The sequence below is a fragment of the Betta splendens genome, chromosome 12, assembly GCF_900634795.4.
Source record: "Betta splendens chromosome 12, fBetSpl5.4, whole genome shotgun sequence".
Lineage (NCBI taxonomy): Eukaryota > Metazoa > Chordata > Actinopteri > Anabantiformes > Osphronemidae > Betta > Betta splendens.
This window is the reverse complement of record NC_040892.2, coordinates 3,955,001-3,975,173: the sequence shown is the minus strand read 5'-3', so window position 1 is coordinate 3,975,173 and position 20,173 is coordinate 3,955,001. Positions and strand designations below refer to the sequence as shown.

Below are 20,173 nucleotides of genomic sequence, written 5' to 3'. Positions count from 1 at the left end.
GAGGGGATGAAGTGGAGGTGTGGGGGGAGTAGAGCGGGAGGGGGGTGGTGCCAATTTATGGAAAGGGAATATGAAAATGAATTCCGCATGTAGGACCCCCGAGGGGACGTCCAGCACGGTAGACGGGGAAAACGCGGACACAGCGTGGAGGACGCGCTTTCTCCGCATCCATTAACCTCCACAGTGAGCGGCATCAGCGCGCGGCGCAGGTGAGAGTGATTACGCGCACGCACCGGCCCTCATTACACATCTGGCGGAGGTTTGCGGGGTGTTTGCGGGGTGAGCGGTGCCGGGGTGGTCCGCGCTCCTCCAACGCGCCCGCGCTGTTAACACGTCGGCTGCTGTGGGGCAGCGAAAGCGTCTGAGCGAGGCCCGACGCATACGCGTAACAAATATGCAGATGAAGGTTAATAACTAAAGATGAGGAGAAGGGGGTCTCGCCTTTTCGTTTCTTGCCTTTCATGACGTCATAAATATGAAAAGGCAGACGTGAGGTTTGACTCCATACCGCTCTACTTACCGAGTCTGAGAGTCTGGGTTCTGTTTAGCCCAGTGAGGTTACACGGGTTCTGCTCAGGGATTTGGCCGTGAAGCCCAGTTCCTGTGGCTTTAGACCAGACCAAGACCCTTCCCCTGGTCCTCACAGACCCGGTTTAGAGGCCTGGATTCTCTCAGTCCACTCAGCATCTGTCCCCGAAGTCCTAAGAACAAGATGGGCTTCTTCTTCTTCTTCTTCTTCTTCTTCTTCTTCTTCTTCTTCTTCTTCTTCTTCTTCTTCTTCTTCTTCTTCTTCTTCTTCTTCTTCTTCTTTCTCTTCTTCCTTTTCTTCTTCTTCTTCTTCAACATCCAGCAGTCTGAGTCTGAAACACTAGTTCTGCAACATGTTCATGAAATGTAAAAGTAATTTAAAGCCACTTAAATTAATGCTACAGCTGCAGATTTCCTGCATCAGAACGTCAGTGTTAAACCTGAGGTCTGGACTCAGACTCTGCTTTAAAGTCACTTAGGCAACTTTAAACAGGCCTTCATGTCTGATTGGGACTCTCAGCAATCTATAGAAAGCAGTGTGTGTGTGTGTGTGTGTGTGTGTGTGTGTGTGTGTGTGTGTGTGTGTGTGTGTGTGTGTGTGTGTGTGTGTGTGTGTGTGTGTGTGCATGCTCATGACTGCATCTTGGACCTAAGCAGCAACAGATGCTGCTCTGACCTCAGAGGCTTTCTGGAAACTCAAATTTGTCAAAATCAAGCAGGAAAACGAGAGAGCAGGAGTTTAGGTAAATGCAGAATATAAGACACACACACACACACACACACACACACACACACACAACTTTACTTATTAGACACACACTCCACTCTGAGCAGTGTTGAATGGGACCCAGTGAATAATAACCAACTCAAATGGCAGTGGTTTCAACCTCCTGTGTGTATGTGTGGACACTTTTTCTCATTATCAGCCCCTGTGTTTAGAAGTTACTTCGAGAAGAGAAACGTTGAGCGGCTCGGTTTAGATTTTGATAAAGGACCGGCCTTTAAGCGATAACAGCGGATGATTTGATGCGTGATTTACTGCCACGGTGCCTCAGTGAGAACCACAGAGCCCTCTCATCCATCTCTCCTCCTTTCCTCCATCCCTTCCTTCACTACCGGAAGCAATCATGCTATCGGGATGACGGCTAAGCAGCCGGGCCACATGATATCGCCTCTTTAGGAAAACAAGAGGAAACGCGTGCCAGCGTCTCTCACATGCCATCAATTATTTTACGGTGGAGTCGGGCTGGGGTTAAATTTTCAGCCATTAGCCCTTTAGTGCGGGATCATACTGAGGGTAATAGTGACTAAACACTGAATAAACACATTTGGCTAATAGGTCATTTGAACCTGAAGTGGGGACGGTGGCTTCTTGCTTTAGCAAGTGGAGCATGTGGGCTCAGAAAAGCACAAATGTCTGAGCCTGAATCACAAACATCACATTTTAATAAAACACTCATACTGTATATTTTTGTTTGTTTGGTCCAAACTGTCATAAGCAATATTAGAAACTGTGAGTTATAATGCAAAGGGGACAAACCAAACCAGTGAATTATGCAGGTGACGAGCAATTAGTGTGTGTGTGTGTGTGTGTGTGTGTGTGTGTGTGTGTGTGTGTGTGTGTGTGTGTGTGTGTGTGTGTGCGCGCGCGTCAATAGAGCATCTAGTGAAGAATTGATACGAACGTTGGGAACCCACTCATCAGATGCCACTGATAATAGGGACAAGTACAGTAAGATACGTGTTTTCTACATTTCTTTTCTGGCGTGAGAACTTTTTCATCAGCAGCTCTACATCATCTATATGAAATCGATTATTCCGAATTGTGAAATCTTCAGCTCAAATCATCATCATCATCATCAGCAGCAGCAGCAGCAGATTTGTGATTATACTTTTAATATTTATTTATTTGTACTGTAAAACGCTCCGCTCTCTCCCGTTCTCCCCATTACGCTGGCCTCGTCTCCCCGCCTCCCGTTCCCCCTCCGTCTGTTTATTCTTCTGGCGGAGCAGCGGGCCCCAGAGCCCAGAGGCAAGTCATGTTCTCAGGGAAACGGCAACTCTCCACAGAGCCGATATCAAAATAGTTTAAAATGCGAATTGTCTGATAGTTCCCAGTGAGTGCAAAGCCGAGCCAAACGCTTCCAGATTCTCCTGCCAGCAGAAAGTAAACAGAGCTGAGGCTGTGGGGGGTGGGGGTGGGGGTGGGGGGTGAACCTGTTGTGTTGTCACAACATTGGGCTGGGACCGATCTGGACCGCGGTCGCCAGAACCTGTGGTGCTTACTCGAAGTAATTAGGTTATTATTATATGCATGTATATATAATATGTATATACAAAGCATGCGGGTGGAAAACATGGATCTAATATTTGTCAAAATAAAAAAATAAATCATTTTCTCAGTCAATGAATTACTGGATAACACACTATAACTTGTTACTATAATAGAAGTTCTTTAACCGCTTTATTCAAACCAGGTGAAATTCTTAACCATGCAACAAATGGATTAATAAGTGTTTGTACCCAGTTATGTGTTGTTCATAATGATTAGGAAAGCACAATAATGCTGTAAACTGTATTAAATAATGGTCTGTCTGGAGTGGTTGAAAAGCTAAAATAGCATCTAATGTTAACTTTAATTGCTCCGACTGATTGTACTAACTTTCTATCATAATCCTATATAAAATAATAGCATAACTGCCTCCTGCTGGTTTCTCTTTAATTCATCTTCTCGTGTTCAGTAATACCTGCTGGCAGCTGTGCGAGCTGCGATTTCTGCCGTCCAGGGATTCCTCCTCAGGTCCATGTAACGCAGATAATCTAAGAGGAGTTAAATCAGGAATGATTTGTGGCGTAACGGTTGATGCAACAGCTTGTTGGACGCGGCGACTGGAACCTGAACTGGAGTTTGCAGATTAAAAGTGCTGCTCAGCGCTGGATGCACAGACGCCGGGGGAGACGGTGTTGCACGCGTGTTTGTTTGCACTGGCACTGAGAGCATGCTGGTCAGATAGCATGAGGTTACACAATGAAATACGTGAAATGAATCATATCATCATCACCATCATCATCATGTCCAGGCCTTATTTGTGTGGTTGAAGAAAAGCCTTGCTGCCTCCTTTGGGCACCTTCCTGCTTATTCATTGATTTATTTATTACTTCTCCTCCTCATTTGTGATGTGTTTTCAAATGCATCCCATTCATCGCTGCACCTTTGTCACATTCACATCACTCAGTGAAGATCACGCTGGAATAAAGCCCCCCCTCAGCTCGTCTGCTTGTTGGGGGGTTTGTGGGCTTTGCCTGAATAAGCAGTGGAACTTTCCAGCATTTCTTTTCCTACTTATTTATTTTTGTCTGTGTTGTTTTCTCAGTATTGCAATGCATCACTTGACATTACCCAAGCAAGTTTGAGCTGCAGTGCATCAGCTGAAAGCAATTTGGTCCGGAGCGCAGCTGCCAGGCGGATAAGACTTTCCTTCTTTCGTTTACTTTGAAATGTTCCTTTTTTTTCAACATCCAAAATACACAAGGCAGCCAAATTGCTGACATGTGTGAGAGGGGCAGCGAGACTCCTGCATTCTTTCATGCCCCACTATGCAAAACTCCACATTGTTTATTTAAAGAACACTGAACACTTTAGCACTATTAAGAAACATGTCATATAGTAAACTAAAGGCTTCCTCTCAGGAAAAATCCCTGTCAGTTTATTTGTCTTTTGCAAAAAGTTATTTTAGTTTTGACTCACAAACTGCCTGCATTCACAATTAGCCACACAGCGCCGCTTGTGTGGTGCAGAGCGCCGGCGTCCAACCTGGACGTGCTGTTAAGGCCTGCAGGTGATGGGAGCGCTGGACCCTCTCATCCTCACCAGAACCTCACCCGCCGGCAGGTGGGAGAAAGGGTTTCCCCCAGCGAGGAAGAGGAGTCCAGGAAAAAACAAATCAGCCTGCAACACCTACACCAGTGGAAGGAACCCCTCCCCATGGCTGGGGAAGGACTGCAGGCAAATGGAGGGAACGAGAGCTTGCCTGGACGTGCGATGGGGCGGGAGATAGATGAAGAACGACAAGCGAGGGCTGCACTTTAACTCCGTGTGATCTGAGGGGAAAACAGAGCTGGACGGACGTCTGAGAAGCGCCGAGTGGGAAAAAGGGCCAAACATGTAAACTGGGAGCGGCAGCCAGGAGACGGGTGGTGCGTCAGCGTGGGGGGGGTGTGAGTGATGGGCCACCGGGGCCTCGCAGCAGCCCCGCGCGGCCGGCAGCTAACCCACCTTGACATGCGTAGGAAACCCAAGACTTTGGGAGCCCTTTGTCGTAGGGGAGCCACCCAGAGGAGCGCGGCCGCAGCTGTGCAGCCCAGGACGCCGCGTGTCTTCTTCAACTAGCACTGTTTAGATGAGCGCACGGCGGCGGAATGCTGCACTACAGCGCGCACAAACCACAGGCACAACGGCATTAGGGCGAGCTGGGCTGCAGCGCATGGGAATAAGGCCGGCTACCAGCAGGATCAGTGTGTGTGTGTGTGTGTGTGTGTGTGTGTGTGTGTGTGTGTGTGTGTGTGCGTGTGTGTGTGCCTGTGTGTAGAATGTATAGGATGTCACTAAAAGTCCCTTTGATGCTGTAATACGCTCAGAAAAATGAGAGGAGACAAGGATGAAGTTACTCTAAGTTGCTCTGGGGTCATGTTAGATTTGAGTGAAGCAGCCGTCATGGCAGCATAAAAAAAAGGAAAATATTGAACTTTGGTGACAAAGAGCATTATTCCGACTATCATTCGTTTTGTCAGGAAACTAAGACAAAGCAAAAGAGACGCAGAAGCTTAGAATGAGTTGGATTTGTTTGCCAGGAAGTAGATGATGTTATGATGTAGTTAATAGGACAGTGTCAGCTGGGTCTCCATAGTGACAGAAGATGAGTCATTTTCCATATCTGTACAACTTTCCACAATTCGTACTGCATTAAATGTGACCTTTGCATTTTAAAGGAGTTCCAGGACCTCAGAGCTGCATTTACGTTTGACTCCAGACACTGAAGGAGTGAGTCACATTTTACAAACGAGTGAACTATTTTACTTGATGACAAACATCAGAGGTAAGTAACAGTCAAAATTGAGATGGAATGAATTGTTCTTTATTTGTTAAGGAGACTATAACTAACCCCTCGAGCACATAACCACAGAATAGATGTCTAAACTTACCATGGACCACAAAGGAAAGGAAAGGAAAGGAAAGGAAAGGAAAGGAAAGGAAAGGAAAGGAAAGGAAAGGAAAGGAAAGGAAAGGAAAGGAAAGGAAAGGAAAGGAAAGGAAAGGAGGGAACAAAACGGATTGGATGTTGGCACGCAGAGGAAGGTAGTCTGTGGTAGACTTGTAAATAGCCGGAGGGACAGAGCGATGGAGGAATGGAGCTATCAGCAGAGAAGTGATGAAGGTCTGGGATGGAGCCAAGATAAACACGCCACGCCAGCGCAGAAGGAGCAGCAGCCCTACACACACACACACACACACACACAGGCACGCACACACACACACACACACAAACACACACACACACACACACAGGCACGCACATACGCACACACACACACACACACACACATGCAGGCACGCACATACGCACACACACACACGCAGGCCGAACATACACACACACACACACACGCAGGCACGCGCGCACACACACACACACACACACACACACACACACACACACACACGCAGGCGCGCACATACACACACACACACACGCACACAGAGTTATGTTTAAACCTCACTCAGACACATCTACAAACACACAGGCAGCACTTCATGTGTATCACACACCTGCAGGCAAATAAACAGAGACTGCGCCTCCCAGACCACAGCTTCTTGAGCGTTAAGCTGTGTGACAACAGCCTCAGCCGTCATCCTGACCTCTCATTTCATCACATACTTCACATTAGTCCATTTGCTCAGATACCACAGAATAAACACACGGTGAAAAGAAATGGCTGCAGTTTTATTTCGGGAACTTTGAAATAAACAGACTCAGAGTCACTTGATCCCTCGGAGGATCTGAGTTATTTCAAATAGTTATTGATCAAATGGTGAGATGTTTACTGTGCATTAAGGTTTCCGTCTCTGCTGCTTTGCCGTCCAACCGCCAGCGTGTGACTCAGCTTCATGAAGACCAGTGAAGCGGGAGCGCTCCTGCTCCGTCTTGCCTCCGACCGACTCGCACCTTGAGCGAAGCCGTCACATTCGCTGAATGTTGTCTTAAGCGCCGCATTCAGGGGCGTTTGGCAAAACTGCGGCATGAAAGGGTGGTTGTGAAGCGTGCGCAGCTGGAATGCAAACAGCAGCCATGGTCATCGCTCCGTCAGCGGCTGTGGGGACCTGCGGTCGCCGTGGAAACGCACGTGTGAGCGCGATCCTTTAGGCGAAGCTTCAAACGAGGCCTTCAGCACCGGTTGCTGTGTGAATCTGCTATTCACGCAACGCAGGGTTCAAGGGAACAAGCAGGTCAGAGGTGATTGAAGGTCTGAAGCGTTGTAGTGTCTTGCGTATGGTTTTCCATCCTACTTTGTTGGTCACATAGTAACAAATCCTCCTCAAACCAGTTTGGGTCCAGGACTCCGCGAGATGCACCCGCACTGCGTTTCTCAGAGCACACAAAGATTAAAAACAACAGCGTGTGTGTCAGTGTGGCTTATGTTTTGAAGCTCTCCCATTATTCATCTCCATGAGTGCTGGTCATGGATGTAGTGGTGGCAAACCAGTTCAAAGCCACTCTGACCAGTATGAGGGGGGCAGAGACATGAAAGCCCCACTCCACATGCGCACTTTTAAAGATCACAGAGCGCGACGGCAAAAAGGCGCACCGGCATCAACGAATCAAACATACCTGCACTTTAGGGTTCATCAAATCAAGTGCACCCACATGTTGCGGGCTCCTGATGGATGGATGCAGCAGATGGGCATAAGTGCATATGATGTTATGGATACAGAAGTATTGCACTGATGATACAAGATACGAAGAGTCACCGTTGTCGTCGTCTGATTTTATAAAAACAGATATTCATCACAAATATTCTTAATAGTGTGTTTTAAAACCTTCCACATTCCATCTTCAAACACTTTGACTGTTGGGGTTCCACACTTCAAACATTGACTTTATTATGTCCACCCTGGCGCTGAACAATGGGGATATTGACAGTGATGTGTTGTGGACAGAGCGGCTTGTTTGAGTGTTTTAGCGCCGCGCTCCCAGGCGGGCTGTAGCTTTGTGACAGCTCTGTATTGTATTTCTTTCCTGTGCCAGAGCCCGTTTCCTGTGGCGGTGCCGTGTCAAACAGCGATGACCCTCTGCTTCCTGCGAGGCGCATGGAGACGGGTCCGCCACGAGCCCTGGGGCTTCGCTGCCAGCCAGCGAGCAGCCGCCGAGCCGCCGCCGAGCCGCGCCTCGTCTGTCTGGAGCTCCCTCCTCTTCATCCTCCTCCTCGCTTGGGTTCTTTAAGCTCTGCTAAACTCCTGGTTATTCCCCTTCAGCCTTGCGTCTGACCCACTCCCCCTTATGTGTTTTCTCCTGTCCACACTCCTTTCCTCACTGCATCCCTCCTTCCCTTGTCCCGTTCCTCAGGTCAGAAGGTCTGTCAGACGCTTCCTGTGCGAGCCGCAGGTCCAGACCACACCTTGCGAGGGGATTTCTGCGACTACTGGCAGTGACGCCCAGTAGAAACACAGACACGCACGCCCACGCCTGCATATGGATCCACTGTACACAATGAAAATGGATGCTTGTCTCAGGCAATAAGCCTGAACATGCTATCGGCTAAAAGACATTTGAAAAACGTAGAAAACACGCAGGAGGAATAAAATGGAAGCATGATGATCAAACCATCTGGTAGAACGTTTACATATTGTGAATAAAGCCACACTGACAGTCAGCTGATAGCGGTCAACCTTCCATGTGACGTTCTAATAGCCGAGGTCAAAATCTCTACTTCTTAGAATGACACAGCTGTCAAATCTTGAGTTCCTATTGTTCCCCAAAGAAATAAAATACACAACAGGGGCAGAAGACTTGACCCATTAATGATTTCTGGAAGAACAGACTAAGGCTACCTTGCTCAAATCTGAGATATGTGAAAACCTCTATCCAAGACGTCTCATCTTTGATCTTGGACAATGTTGCATTCCACAGGAGAGCAGGTCCGTCCGCTGAAGGCCACGGTGACGCATGTGCACGCACACGTGCCAGCAGCAACAACACGCTTTGCCGTGCATCTATGAAATGACTCCTCTAATCTCTGTCCAGCCCGGGTCAGAGGCAGGAAGTGAACTGGGAGAAAAGGAGGAAGCAGAAGCAGCTCTCTCTGGCTGCAGGTAGTGACCCTGAACCCTGACCTCCCACCTCACCCTTCAGCAGTCTGACAACACACTCTGACAAAACACAGATGTACATAAGGACCAAAGGAACCATGTCTTTTACGTGAAAAAAACAAGTCATAAAAAAGTCTGATTATAATTTATCTCTTTATTATCAGACAACAACAATAACAGCATGTTGTATTTTTACATTTACAGAAATGGTCAGGAAAACAGTGTGGATTGAAGTAATCCACACTGTACTGGACATGAGCTCTGGCCAAAATGCTCAGACAGATAAAGGTGCTAAAACCAGCATCCTTCATGTGCCTGACAGATTTACACTTCAAGTGTCAATGGTCAGCTTTTGTCTAGTTGCTGTTGGACAGAGCCCATGTCTGTGGAAGGCGACTTCCTCCAGCTGCCTCACCAGTTCCAGAAGAATAACCTGCTGCCATACTTTGAAGGCTCCAGTTTACCCTCGATGACTGGGTTGGGCTCAGGACGCGCTCTAGAATGGTAGGGGTTCTCAGGGAGAGCCCGTGGGGTCGACACTTTGGTCACCTATAAAACACATTCATACAGCATTTAACAGTGTAACAGGGCTCCAAAACACATTCAAGTGGACGTACAATATCGTATAAAATATATATATGTTCAAGATCAGTTTTACAAAACTGATCAACAAATTAACTCAAAGCATTTAAAAGATAATGCTTTCCGGCTTAAAACTGCAGATAAATGACGATACTACACAGATGCAGAGAATGGACATCAACCACTACTGCAGCATTTCCATTTCACCTTGGACAGTTCTCCAAGATCAGGTCTCTCCCAGCCCAGCTTATCAAGCACGCAGCTGTCAAAGACTTGTTGCTGTTGACGGCAACGCCGCAGTTCTGTCATGCCTGAATAATCCAGACAGGTCCAGTACTCTGTGAAGGACTCTGCACAGTTTCCCTTGATTTGCCTGCAAGACACAGTCCAAACAGAACTAGGATTAACACACTCATAATTACGACACAAACCCAGTCAGAGCTTCAACTGATCCTTACAACATTTATGATATGGCTGCACGATAATGAAAACAAACTTACCTGGCCGTGTGAACCAAGTGTTACTAAATTCAGGTGGCAGTTGCCAGAAACATGCAAGAATCAACCAGGTCTCTGGTGCAATTACAGCTTTTCACAAATCTTTCCTAATTACTATAATTATAGTTTTTTCTCTACCACTGTGACTGAGTATTTGTCTTTACCCAGTGGTTTCTGGTTTTGAATTTGAGGTGAAGTCTTGAAAAAGAAAAACATAACTTATGACCCACGTTAGGCAAATAAACAAAAAACCAAAACAAGAGAGACATTATTGAATGAGCCTCATGACCAATGCTCAAATGGAAACACAGCATATTAAAAAGTAAAAATGCCAACATTGCTTCATTAAACAGACAAAGTGGCACAATAGGCCGTATCAATAACTTCTTTAAGTACCAGTAATACAATTAACACTCCCTCAACTCACTGGTTGATTAAAGAAGGTGGTACAAATGCGTACAAAACATCTCATTCTCATTAACAAGAAAAAAAGGTATATAGACAATTAATGCATCCTCGATTTTGCCATTTTCATTAAATGATCTTTCTTATGTTCACAATAAAAGAAACAGTCACATTTACATTCATTAAAATGCAACTGTCAGTCACAAAGGTAACATGTTTCACAACAAATGACCCTTAAACAAGGAGTCCAGACTCTGAGTTTGTTTTTCCTATTGTCTTTGACTCACTGGTATCCCACTCCAACTTGTCTTAAACCTGGCCTATATTTTGATCTTTACTTATATTAACTTTCCCCTTCCACCTCCTTTAAAGCAAACTTTGATAAAAGACTAATAGGTTATACAGAAATGTAAATAAAGTCACACTATAGTTCAACGTGACGTTCAACGTAAAGTGAAAAGGCTATATTCAAAGTAAACTGTAGTCCCCAAATGGATCAAACAGTGAAGCTAAACTGCACTAATCATAAATAAAAGATAATAAAAAATAGCAATAATTCTGCCTAATCAACGTGGTTCCAATGTATTCATTGACAAACCCCAACAAACAACTGTAGGAAAACAGAAAGAAGGACAAGGTGTGTGGTATATGTGCATGAAAGCACAAACACAAATAATATTCTTATCAATTCTCTCTGTACTCATTTTCCCATCATCATTACAGTATTTCACACAATACAATAAATTAAAACCCTGGTTTTCCGTTACCTGAAGAAATTGAGTGCACATTCGTTCACTTTCCTTCCTTCTTCTAGACACTTCCTGGGATCCTTTTCCTCCCAGCGACAGAGCATAAACTCCTTGTTGGGTTTGTCACACTGGGAGCCATAGTGGTGGGCAGCAGCCTTCAGCACAGCAGAGGAAACCTTGATCTGGACCAAGACAGGCACACATCGAAAACAGATGATTATAAACGCTCAACAAACACACACCAAACAGAGCTAACTCTAAGCAGGCGACTCTGCTTTATTGAACGGTGGTTTATATTGAATTCTTAACAACCTAAAGCTTTATAAAAACACGCCTTTGATAAATGTAATGTTGTAAAGAGAATGAGAAAACGCAGCGCTACATACTGTCAGTGCATTACAGCTTACTATAAACTGTATCTACGTTGATAAAGGCAAAATATAGTCCAAGACATAAAGGTCAATACTTAATTATTCAAATAGTATTGACTTACTTATGAAGACCCAACAATATGAGGTGGACAAGTGACAAGCTGTAGTAAATTAAAGTTTGTTCACGAGACATCAAAATATTTAAATAAGTTAAAAGCAATTTATACCCGCACACATCATTTGATATAAACACAAAAACAAATAGCTAACAATGTGAGCCATTGTTTTTGGGTCATGTTACACCTCTAGTCTAAAAAGTTTATATTGTTCTAGAGCTAGCAGCTAATGTTAGCGTGTCCTGTCTGATTTATCGTTCGAGCAAAACAATAAGGTTCCGCGTTGCTCACCTCATCTACATTCAGCTCATGCAATGCGGGGACTTCCAACGTTGTTGGCATGGCAGTATGTTTATCCAAAATAACAATAGCACAAAAAAGCGGCGCCTATCCTAAAAAAATTCAAGGTCCTCGTCTAGCTCCAGGACGAGCGACGAGGCCGCGGAGAAGGTCAGTTTGGTTAGCTGCGTCTGCTGCGCCTGCTACTGGGAGGCGCGTAGTGATGACGTAGGCAGGAGCGCGCCGCACACGATATGTCCCGGAGAGATGTTATACATTAGCGTAAAAAAATAAAAAACAAGTTGGAATTTGCTTTGCAGCGGTATTATACCCTAAAGCTTTAAATAACATGATTGTTGCGTATTGTTTTTCTGGTAACTATCGCTGTACGTTGCACTGTTGTCATAGAAACCGTAAACGATGCCTGTCGATCGACGATGACTGACTAGATCCTAAGGATAGTTTGTGACTGTGAGAAGATAAATAATTCACATCATAATGGAGTTCATCGGAAGTAGTTACAAAGGTGATACAAAATATGGCAGGTAATTCAAGTTCGAATGTGAACAGCAGACTTTACAGCAAGAGATGAATGAATTGATCAAACTTGTTTCTTTCTCTTTCAGGATGGAAGGACAAGGAGAGTACACCTTTCCCACAGGGACCAGGTATGTGGGAGAAATGAAGGATGGGATGTTCCACGGTAAAGGAGTTCTGCACTTTCAAAATGGAAGCAAATATGAAGCCATCTGGGAAAAGAGCAAAGCTAAACAGGTGAGGACTGTGTGTCAGACTATATGCATCCACATGCACTTGTCAGTGTGTTTCGCATTGGTCATAGTCTCTATTCCATCTGGTCCCTTTTAGCAGCCACTCACCATCCCTGTTGTAGTTATTAGGTTTCTCGCCTGTTTTCCTGCGTGAAGCTTGTCTTTCCTGCTCTGATGCAGTCTTCTACGGGTTTTTGCCACAACAGCGATCACTCCAATTATTTCCATCCCTGTAGCTGTGGTTCATCTGAAATGATAGCAGGTCTGAACCATGACTAACCTTGGCCCTGACTACCCCGCACCTGCAACTTCATCATCCAAAAGAAACTCTATATTCTTCCTTCATGAATTAATTTGCTTTTGTTTTGTTCCTTCACAAGGGGTCATATACGTTTTCTGATGGTCTTCAGTATAAGGAGAAGGACTGGGACTACTGTGACTGTCTTGACAGGCGCTTCTACACTGAGAGGTGCAATGGACTCAGACCTGCAGGTTGGCATTCATTTATGACACACACTCAGCCTACATTTCAAAGAAAAGGTAGAGAGAGAGACTAAAGACTGGATAATAAAACGATCTGGAGTGTAACAAATTCTCTCCTAATAATAGCAACTAATAATAATAATAATAGTAAAAGTGTAATTTGGTGTCATGTGATCTGTCACAGGAGAATCTCAGATAACTGATCTGCATCCTCCACGCGTGATCCCAGATGGATGTTATGATTGTGGAGATGGCTTCTATGACCCCTCCACCAGAGTCATCACATCCTACACAGGTGGAATCCTGAGGAAGGCAGGTGAGAGGGTTGATCCAGTAATTATCAGCGTTATACTCCTCAGACACCAAAGATAACTGTGGCTCCTAGATGACACATGCAACCCCTTACTTTGACTCATAATCATAATCATGATACATACCTCCCTCACTGAAGCTTCTTTCATATTTTAAACCTTTGTATAGAATGTATTTTTGTGCAGGGCCCGTTTCATCTGCATACATTAAAGTGCAGTGTGGCCATATGGGAAGGATTTCATAACAAGAGCCTATAGAGTGATGTTAAATGGATTATCCCTGGACTCTCAGATGGAAGATTACTGCTAAGAGTCATCTGATAAGCGCGCTTTTATAAGCGTGCAGTCATCTCAAACATTTTTCCCTTTTATTTGTAAAAAGTGGAAAATTCAAGACACATTTTGCTCTGAAGGATTGCCCGGTTTTAGAACCCCCGGTATGAAGTAAACGCAGTCTGTCAGGTGTCCAGATAGGAATTCACAGTTTCTTACATGCTTCACTTGTCATGTCTCCCGACCACGCTTTCACATCCATGCACAATGCTGTGTATTAAGTATTGGGTGTTGAGCAGATTTCTTCTCCTCTCAGTTGTTCGGTTCTTTGGTTTGGCATTTAACAGAATACATCCAATAAAAGCCTTCTTTTGTTAAAGAAGGAATCAGTCAGTCTGAATGGTGAGAACTCAGATCAGTTGCACAAGCTTATAAATCTCACTTGTGTAGAGACAAAAGAAATGATTCACATCCTCACCAGATGTCATCGCAGTGTGTAATGAGACAAAAGTATGTACAGTATCTTTTATTGTTTCCTAGATGTGGAGTTGTCAAGGTTCTGGTATTGATCAGTGATGTAGAAGAAGAGAGCGATATTTCTGCACTTTTGATTGTGCATGTGTGTGCTTGTTTATAATACCAGAACATGCTCAATCAGTAAGTAGTGGGGATTGGATTGCACAGATGTGTGTGTGTGTGTTTGTGTGTGTTTGTGTGTGTGTGTGTGTGTGTGTGTGTGTGTGTGTGTGTGTGTGTGTGTGTGTGTGTGTGTGCGTGTGCGTGTGCGTGTGTGTGTGTTGCAGCTTTTCTCGTCTCAGTGTTCTGGAGAAGAATGCTCTCGTATCCTGTATAGATTTATTTTTCAACCCTGGGAGGTGAAGGCACATTTGTCAGAGTGGGTGTGAAGACAGAATTTATTGCCACATGACTTCCGACCAGGATGAGGGCTGCGAGGATGATGGCACACAGGGAAGACCCACCCTCCCAGTGGGGACATTTGCTGCAGCAAGGAAAGAGGAAGGGGCTCCCCGTGAAGCGGCTACGACTGCTGGATGCAGGAGACAAAGCCTCATACCTAAAATAAGTTGGAAAAGTGATGCTTACGCGACTACGCTAACCCACAGATGATTTAGGTTGTTCTCTTTGGAAGTGAGTGTTGTTGCTAGGAAATATCAGTCTGAACTTTCGTCCTTGGCCAAAACAAACGCTTAAAAAACTCTGGCCTCCTTAGTTACCGTTGCTAACTTGGACAAACAGTACTTGTTGGAGTAGTGCCAGGTAGCAAAACAATAGGATCTGTTGCTAATATTCCCCAAGAGGTATAGATTATTTTTGGAGTTGAGCTGATTTCTTGTCATCAAGGACCTGCATATTGTATGGAGGGACTTGTCAGCAATACTTGTACATGTGTAGAAATGCAAAGAGAATAAATGAGAGTAAGTGCATCATTTGGGATCGCTAAGTGGAACTTCCCATCTCAGATGTGTTTAGAGAGTTTAGGAAATAAGCTATGACACTCCTGGTGCACTTATTCTCCATGATTTATATTATGTAGATGCTTTTTACGTCAGCTAATATTTTTGGTGGTCAGTTTCCTGGTGATTACGTTCATGCTCGCATCACTGTGAGGTATAAACATTAGACTGATTCTGCAGAACCGTCCAATAACACAGTAGGTTGTGGAGGAACTGTCCAAGTAGAACGAGCAGCCTGGTTTCTAACAAAAAGATGACAGCAGCTACCTCACGTTACTTCACTGACTGTATTGGGCTCATACTGACATTCTGACATCCTAATTTGCTCTCAGATTTGTTTCCTGATTGCGTTTGAGCACAGTGTTACCCCATATCTCGCCAGGTTTAAGTACTTGGTTTTATATTATATAATAAATGAATATTGAATGAAACGTTTAATCTTGAGAAGATTGAAACAAGTCGCTACAGACATTCTATCTTCTTCCCCTGAACTGTAAGAATGGTGCTTTAATTTGTCGCCGATGATGAAGATTGTCGTAGGGGGTGGAATATAAAACATCTACATCGCTCCGCGGAGCTGTAATTAAAACGAGCTAAGGAAAAAGATACATAGGCCACATCTGCGCAATCAAGTCCCCACTGCTTACTGATTGAGCATGTTCTGGTATTATAAACAAGTACACACTCAGTCGTGGATATTCCCTCTTGGCAACAGGCAGCGGCACTCAGCGGCGCTGCGGCTCCAGCGGGGCCCATGTGTTGCCATATTGTTTGTAACACTTTCCTGTTTCTGGAATAACTGCTTCCATTTGAAGGCGCGCGCGGCCCGGGTTCCACACCGAAAACATTCACGTGCCAAGGAAAACAGCGCCGGTGACCGAGCCACGCCCCCCCCCGCCCCCCGGCCCCGTCCGGCGGAGGGCTTTCACGGGCAGATAGAATCAGCCGGGGGCCCCTCGCGCCGCTGCTCCTGAAGCGCCCGTCCGTCGTGCACCTTCGAGGCAGAAATTCGCCATGAAACGGCGTTGGTCCGTCGAGCTGCGGCAGATGGACGAATTATTTAAAAGATCCGTATCTCCTCGAGCTAAAAAGCAGAAAACCGCTGCTGTTTTCTGTGACGTCATCAAGGCAGGAAACTCAGAGAAGTGGAGACCGATGACGCACGTCTGAATATGAGTTTGAGTTTTCACGTTGAGCTGAGTTTGACTCCCCTGCCGTTCCTCTTCTCTCAAACCACACAAAAAGATCACAAGATCAGAACAATGTCCAGTGTCATCGTCATGAGTCAAGAAATACTGCACAGTGTCATCATCTACAGTATGAAACCACTACACAATACAGAGTCTTATGTTTTCTAATTAGTCCCGTGGAGCCAATGTGTGGATCTGTTAATTCACAGTGGAAGGAAACACTTTTGCCTCCGAGTGTGTTTAGAGGATTAACATAAATAGACTTGAATTATCACTTCCTGTGTATTAAAAGGAACAACAACCAGAAAACTGATGTTTGTGCTGCGCTTCACGATGCGGACATAACATGTCTTTTCAAATTTGTGCCCTTAGTTACGTAATCTGACCAGTTGCTTTAAAATTCTCCGCAAGTTGAAAACAAATGGAAAAGTGTTAAATGCAAATGATAAAAATATCCTGCTGTCCTCAGATTGCAGGAAATTACCTAAATATACCAGCCACCTGTGCCCTGAAATAACTCAGGGTGCCAATTACGCGTCTTAAATCCTGAGATAAACGCTGCCATAGAATCTGAAGAGGGCAGGATTACAGCAAATATGAAAATGCACCAATCTAATTATCATCAATACAGGTTGAGGCTAATTGAGATCAGGCTGCAGCAGCGCAGCGATGCGGGGACGCACGAGCTCCGGCAATCACTTTGTCCACTAACAAGTGCTCCACAAAGACGTGGTGGACACGTTTGCGGGGCAGCTGCCCGCGCGCCCGATTGACGTCCCCGATCGGAGCAGGTAGAAAGAGCCGAGGGCGGCGCCTCGCGCGTGAAGTGGCTGTTAGCGTTGACACCCATCGCCGCCAATTACGCACCAGCAGTCCGGGAGGCTGCAGACCTGCTCGCGCGCACAATGGAGCCCCGCGCGCCGTGCAACCTGGGGGTGAGGCCCCGCGAGCCGCTCAAGTGCGTGCAGCTGCGCGCGCTCCAGAGAAAGCTCACTTCCCCTGCAATTAGCTCCTCGTTTCAGTTTTAACAATGAAAAAGTGCTTTATTATCTGCTCCTCTGGCGGTCGTTTCGCTTTAAAAGAATTGGCGTCCATTTTTGGGGTTATTATTTATTGGCGTCTGAAGTGGCTCTGAGAAGTTATTTTCTCCTAATTGTCAGGCTTGATTTGACAAATTTCCCCGAGACTTGAATGGCACTTCACTGTGGCAGCCTCACACTCAGAATGACCTGCGGTTTAATTATGCATGCTACTGCTTATTACAGATGGGATTCAAACGCTTCAAGAGAGTTCAACAAAACGAGCACAGCTACTTGCTGTGCACCTTTTACACGCGCCTTTTTGCGGTTCTTCTACACAAGTCAGCTGTTTAGAAAACAATTTTGCACACTTCCAATCCTTAGTTGTTTTCAATACATTTTTGAATTCTCAGTAATTTGGATCAAATGTCTCCATCAGATGACTCGGAACACGAGTGGATTGTCCGGACTTGTCGAAAAGCCTGGGACGAGGTCGTTGACGCTGATCCCGAAAAATCAGCTGCATCTTGAAGATACGATCAACATTAAATGGTACTTGTTTTTAAACTGCACGTAAACTAGTTGGCGTTTTATTTTCAGACACAATAAAAGGATTAGGCTTGATACTATAGTTGTGTGCTTTTATTTTTATTCTATTATTCCTTTATTTCTACAGCCTATTATTTTTATGTAGTAGTTTATTTAGTATTTTTTTATGGTAGGTGATTTACAGTGTTTTATAAGCCAGTTGTAGCTTTTCGTAACTGTGTCTTAGTGTCTGTCAGAAAGTGAATGTGGGTAAATGTAAATGTTACTCAAATTAGCAGCAGCTAAACGATTAAGTAGTTTCAACTAAAATCTTTGCATTTAAAAGCTGAAAATACCCCCGCTGAATAAAAGCCTGCAATGAACTAAGCCTGAAACAAATCGCAAAACAAATTTATAAAAACACACAAAATACGATTGTGTTAAATTAATGGAGTTTATTTTTGTTTTTTGTCATTAAAAATCCCTTTAATCGCTCTGCCCAATTTTCTTGTGTCTCATACGAAAAGATTTTATTATTGCTTAACTAATTTTTCCTTAGAAACAATCCAAAACCACAACAATATCACATTCTATTTTATTGCATCTTACTGTAGTACACAAAACATTTTGATGCATCTATCAAATAAACTTTTTTGTTTCATTTCTTTTTTTAACAAAACAAAACAATTTCAGAGGGAAAAGTGCTTTACAGGGATTTACCATCTCAATAAATACAAGGACATTGAGGTCTTGTTGGATCCTGTTCTTCACACAATGGTCATGGCACCAAAATACAGATACACAATCTCTCACTTTCTACCCCACCCATAACACGCACACACACACACACACACACACACACACACACACACACACACACACACACACACACACACACACACACACACACACACACACACACACTCTCTCTCTCTCTCACTCTCTCTCTCTCTCTCTACTAGGTACAAATCATACTGTTTCATATTGTTTATATTGTACCAATACTCCATCTGCTGCCTTTTGTGAAAGACACACACACAGAGGAACAAAATCATAAATAGTGAGAATTCAGCTGTTTGTGAATATGAATATGATATAACACCTCGGTTGCTGGAGAAATGTGGCATCAATTCGTATGGTCATTTCAGAATACTATTTAAATATTAGTAACAGAACTGTAGGAGATTGAAACCTGTGAGCTTCTGCTCACATCCATAATTTAATAAAACACAAGCCCAGACGCTGTATTTTGTAGTTTCCTTCATAAAAACCAGTCAATGTGCTACAATCGATTAGTGATTTTCTACCAAAGGAAGATTCGGATGAAAAATCTGTCAAAAATATTTTACACAGTCAAATAAAAAACACCCAAATGTTTGTTTATTGATAAATTACAAGCTGGAATTTTAATTAGTTAAATAGCTGCTGTACTCATTATTTTAATGATGGACAAGATAAGGCACCCAGTATATTTAGTCTTCAACAAATATTGAATCAAATCGAACTAATTTCTGTGGAGAGCTGATCAAAAACATGACTGGGAAGGGTTTGCTCTTACATAAAACATTATCTTAAATATTTCAAAATGAACAATTTAGTTTTCCTTCATGGCTGCTTAGAGAGAGAAGAGGGTGGAAGCTTACCTCTAATGCGCTCGCCCTACTGAGTGGGCCCACTTGGGCCGCAGTGACAGCTCCCCCTTAAATCTCCCCATCTTTGTTTCTCCTCAGCATTCTGACAGCACTCAAGAGGCTTCAGTCCTGCTTCCTTTATCAGTTCCATCCCTTTAAACCTTTCTCCCCCATCACATCCGATGGGGGAGAAGTAAAGCCGAGGGCGCTGGACACGCGAAGCAAAATGGGTCCTTTCGGTGGTCAGTTCCTGCTAATGGTAAATGCTTCAGGCGTATGTTGAGTGAATGGCCGCAGGTGGTATAATCCTGTCCTCAAGGAAAAAAAAGAAACACAATGACGGGTGTATCTCAGTTATTTTTGTCTGTCTTCCAGCTCATTTTCTGATTCCAAGGGGCTGAGTTTTCTCCACGCTGACTCCCGCCTGCCCGTCCTGGGCAAACCGGGTCAGGCCAGCACACGTGACCGGTGTGAGAGCAGAGGGTTGGGGTTCCACAGGGTGGGGTCACGGGGGTCAAAGTGCAGCGCTAGCGGCTGAGAGGGAGCTGAGGCAGCGCCATGGTCTGGTGAGGGAGACTCTGGGAGGTCAGCACAGAGAAGG

General features: G+C 44.6%; 3 protein-coding genes across 5 annotated transcripts in view; 1 reads left to right on the top strand and 2 right to left on the bottom strand.

Annotated features, from left to right (window-relative positions):
* Positions 1–9,032: 9,032 nt before the first annotated feature.
* On the bottom strand, positions 9,033–12,046 carry ndufa8 (NADH:ubiquinone oxidoreductase subunit A8). Its single transcript, XM_029169067.2, has 4 exons — positions 11,905–12,046; positions 11,145–11,308; positions 9,683–9,848; positions 9,033–9,442 (listed from the first exon to the last, which is right to left on the bottom strand). The coding sequence occupies exons 1-4, from the start codon at positions 11,953–11,955 to the stop codon at positions 9,305–9,307; spliced, it is 519 nt and encodes a 172-aa protein (XP_029024900.1). The 5' UTR covers positions 11,956–12,046; the 3' UTR covers positions 9,033–9,304.
* A 29-nt stretch (positions 12,047–12,075) lies between these two features.
* On the top strand, positions 12,076–17,985 carry morn5 (MORN repeat containing 5). The gene is made up of 6 exons (XM_029169065.2): positions 12,076–12,214; positions 12,301–12,437; positions 12,519–12,666; positions 13,043–13,154; positions 13,330–13,461; positions 17,853–17,985. The coding sequence occupies exons 2-6, from the start codon at positions 12,391–12,393 to the stop codon at positions 17,942–17,944; spliced, it is 531 nt and encodes a 176-aa protein (XP_029024898.1). The 5' UTR covers positions 12,076–12,214; positions 12,301–12,390; the 3' UTR covers positions 17,945–17,985.
* A 532-nt stretch (positions 17,986–18,517) lies between these two features.
* Positions 18,518–20,173, bottom strand: part of lhx6a (LIM homeobox 6a) — a 12,546-nt gene continuing 10,890 nt past the window's right edge. For all 3 annotated transcript variants that reach the window (XR_003787760.3, XM_029169016.3, XM_029169015.3), the window contains exon 9: positions 18,518–20,173. This exon is cut by the window's right edge and continues 6 nt beyond it. Coding sequence is in view for 2 of the 3 variants with exons in the window: in XM_029169016.3 (XP_029024849.1) it covers positions 20,100–20,173 (74 nt within the window). In the remaining variant the exon portion in view is untranslated.

What these genes read in the sequence shown, in the direction of transcription:
- morn5 (XM_029169065.2), top strand. Translation starts at nt 12,391, where the DNA reads ATGGAGTTCATCGGAAGTAGTTACAAAGGTGATACAAAATATGGCAG. An exon ending in AAAAGAGCAAAGCTAAACAG is followed by an intron (nt 12,667 to 13,042) that starts GTGAGGACTGTG and finishes TTCCTTCACAAG; the next exon opens with GGGTCATATACGTTTTCTGA. An exon ending in TGGAATCCTGAGGAAGGCAG is followed by an intron (nt 13,462 to 17,852) that starts GTGAGAGGGTTG and finishes TGTCTCCATCAG; the next exon opens with ATGACTCGGAACACGAGTGG.
- ndufa8 (XM_029169067.2), bottom strand. Translation starts at nt 11,955, where the DNA reads ATGCCAACAACGTTGGAAGTCCCCGCATTGCATGAGCTGAATGTAGAT. An exon ending in ATGAGCTGAATGTAGATGAG is followed by an intron (nt 11,309 to 11,904) that starts GTGAGCAACGCG and finishes GTCTTGGTCCAG; the next exon opens with ATCAAGGTTTCCTCTGCTGT. An exon ending in ATCTTGGAGAACTGTCCAAG is followed by an intron (nt 9,443 to 9,682) that starts GTGAAATGGAAA and finishes TGTGTTTTATAG; the next exon opens with GTGACCAAAGTGTCGACCCC.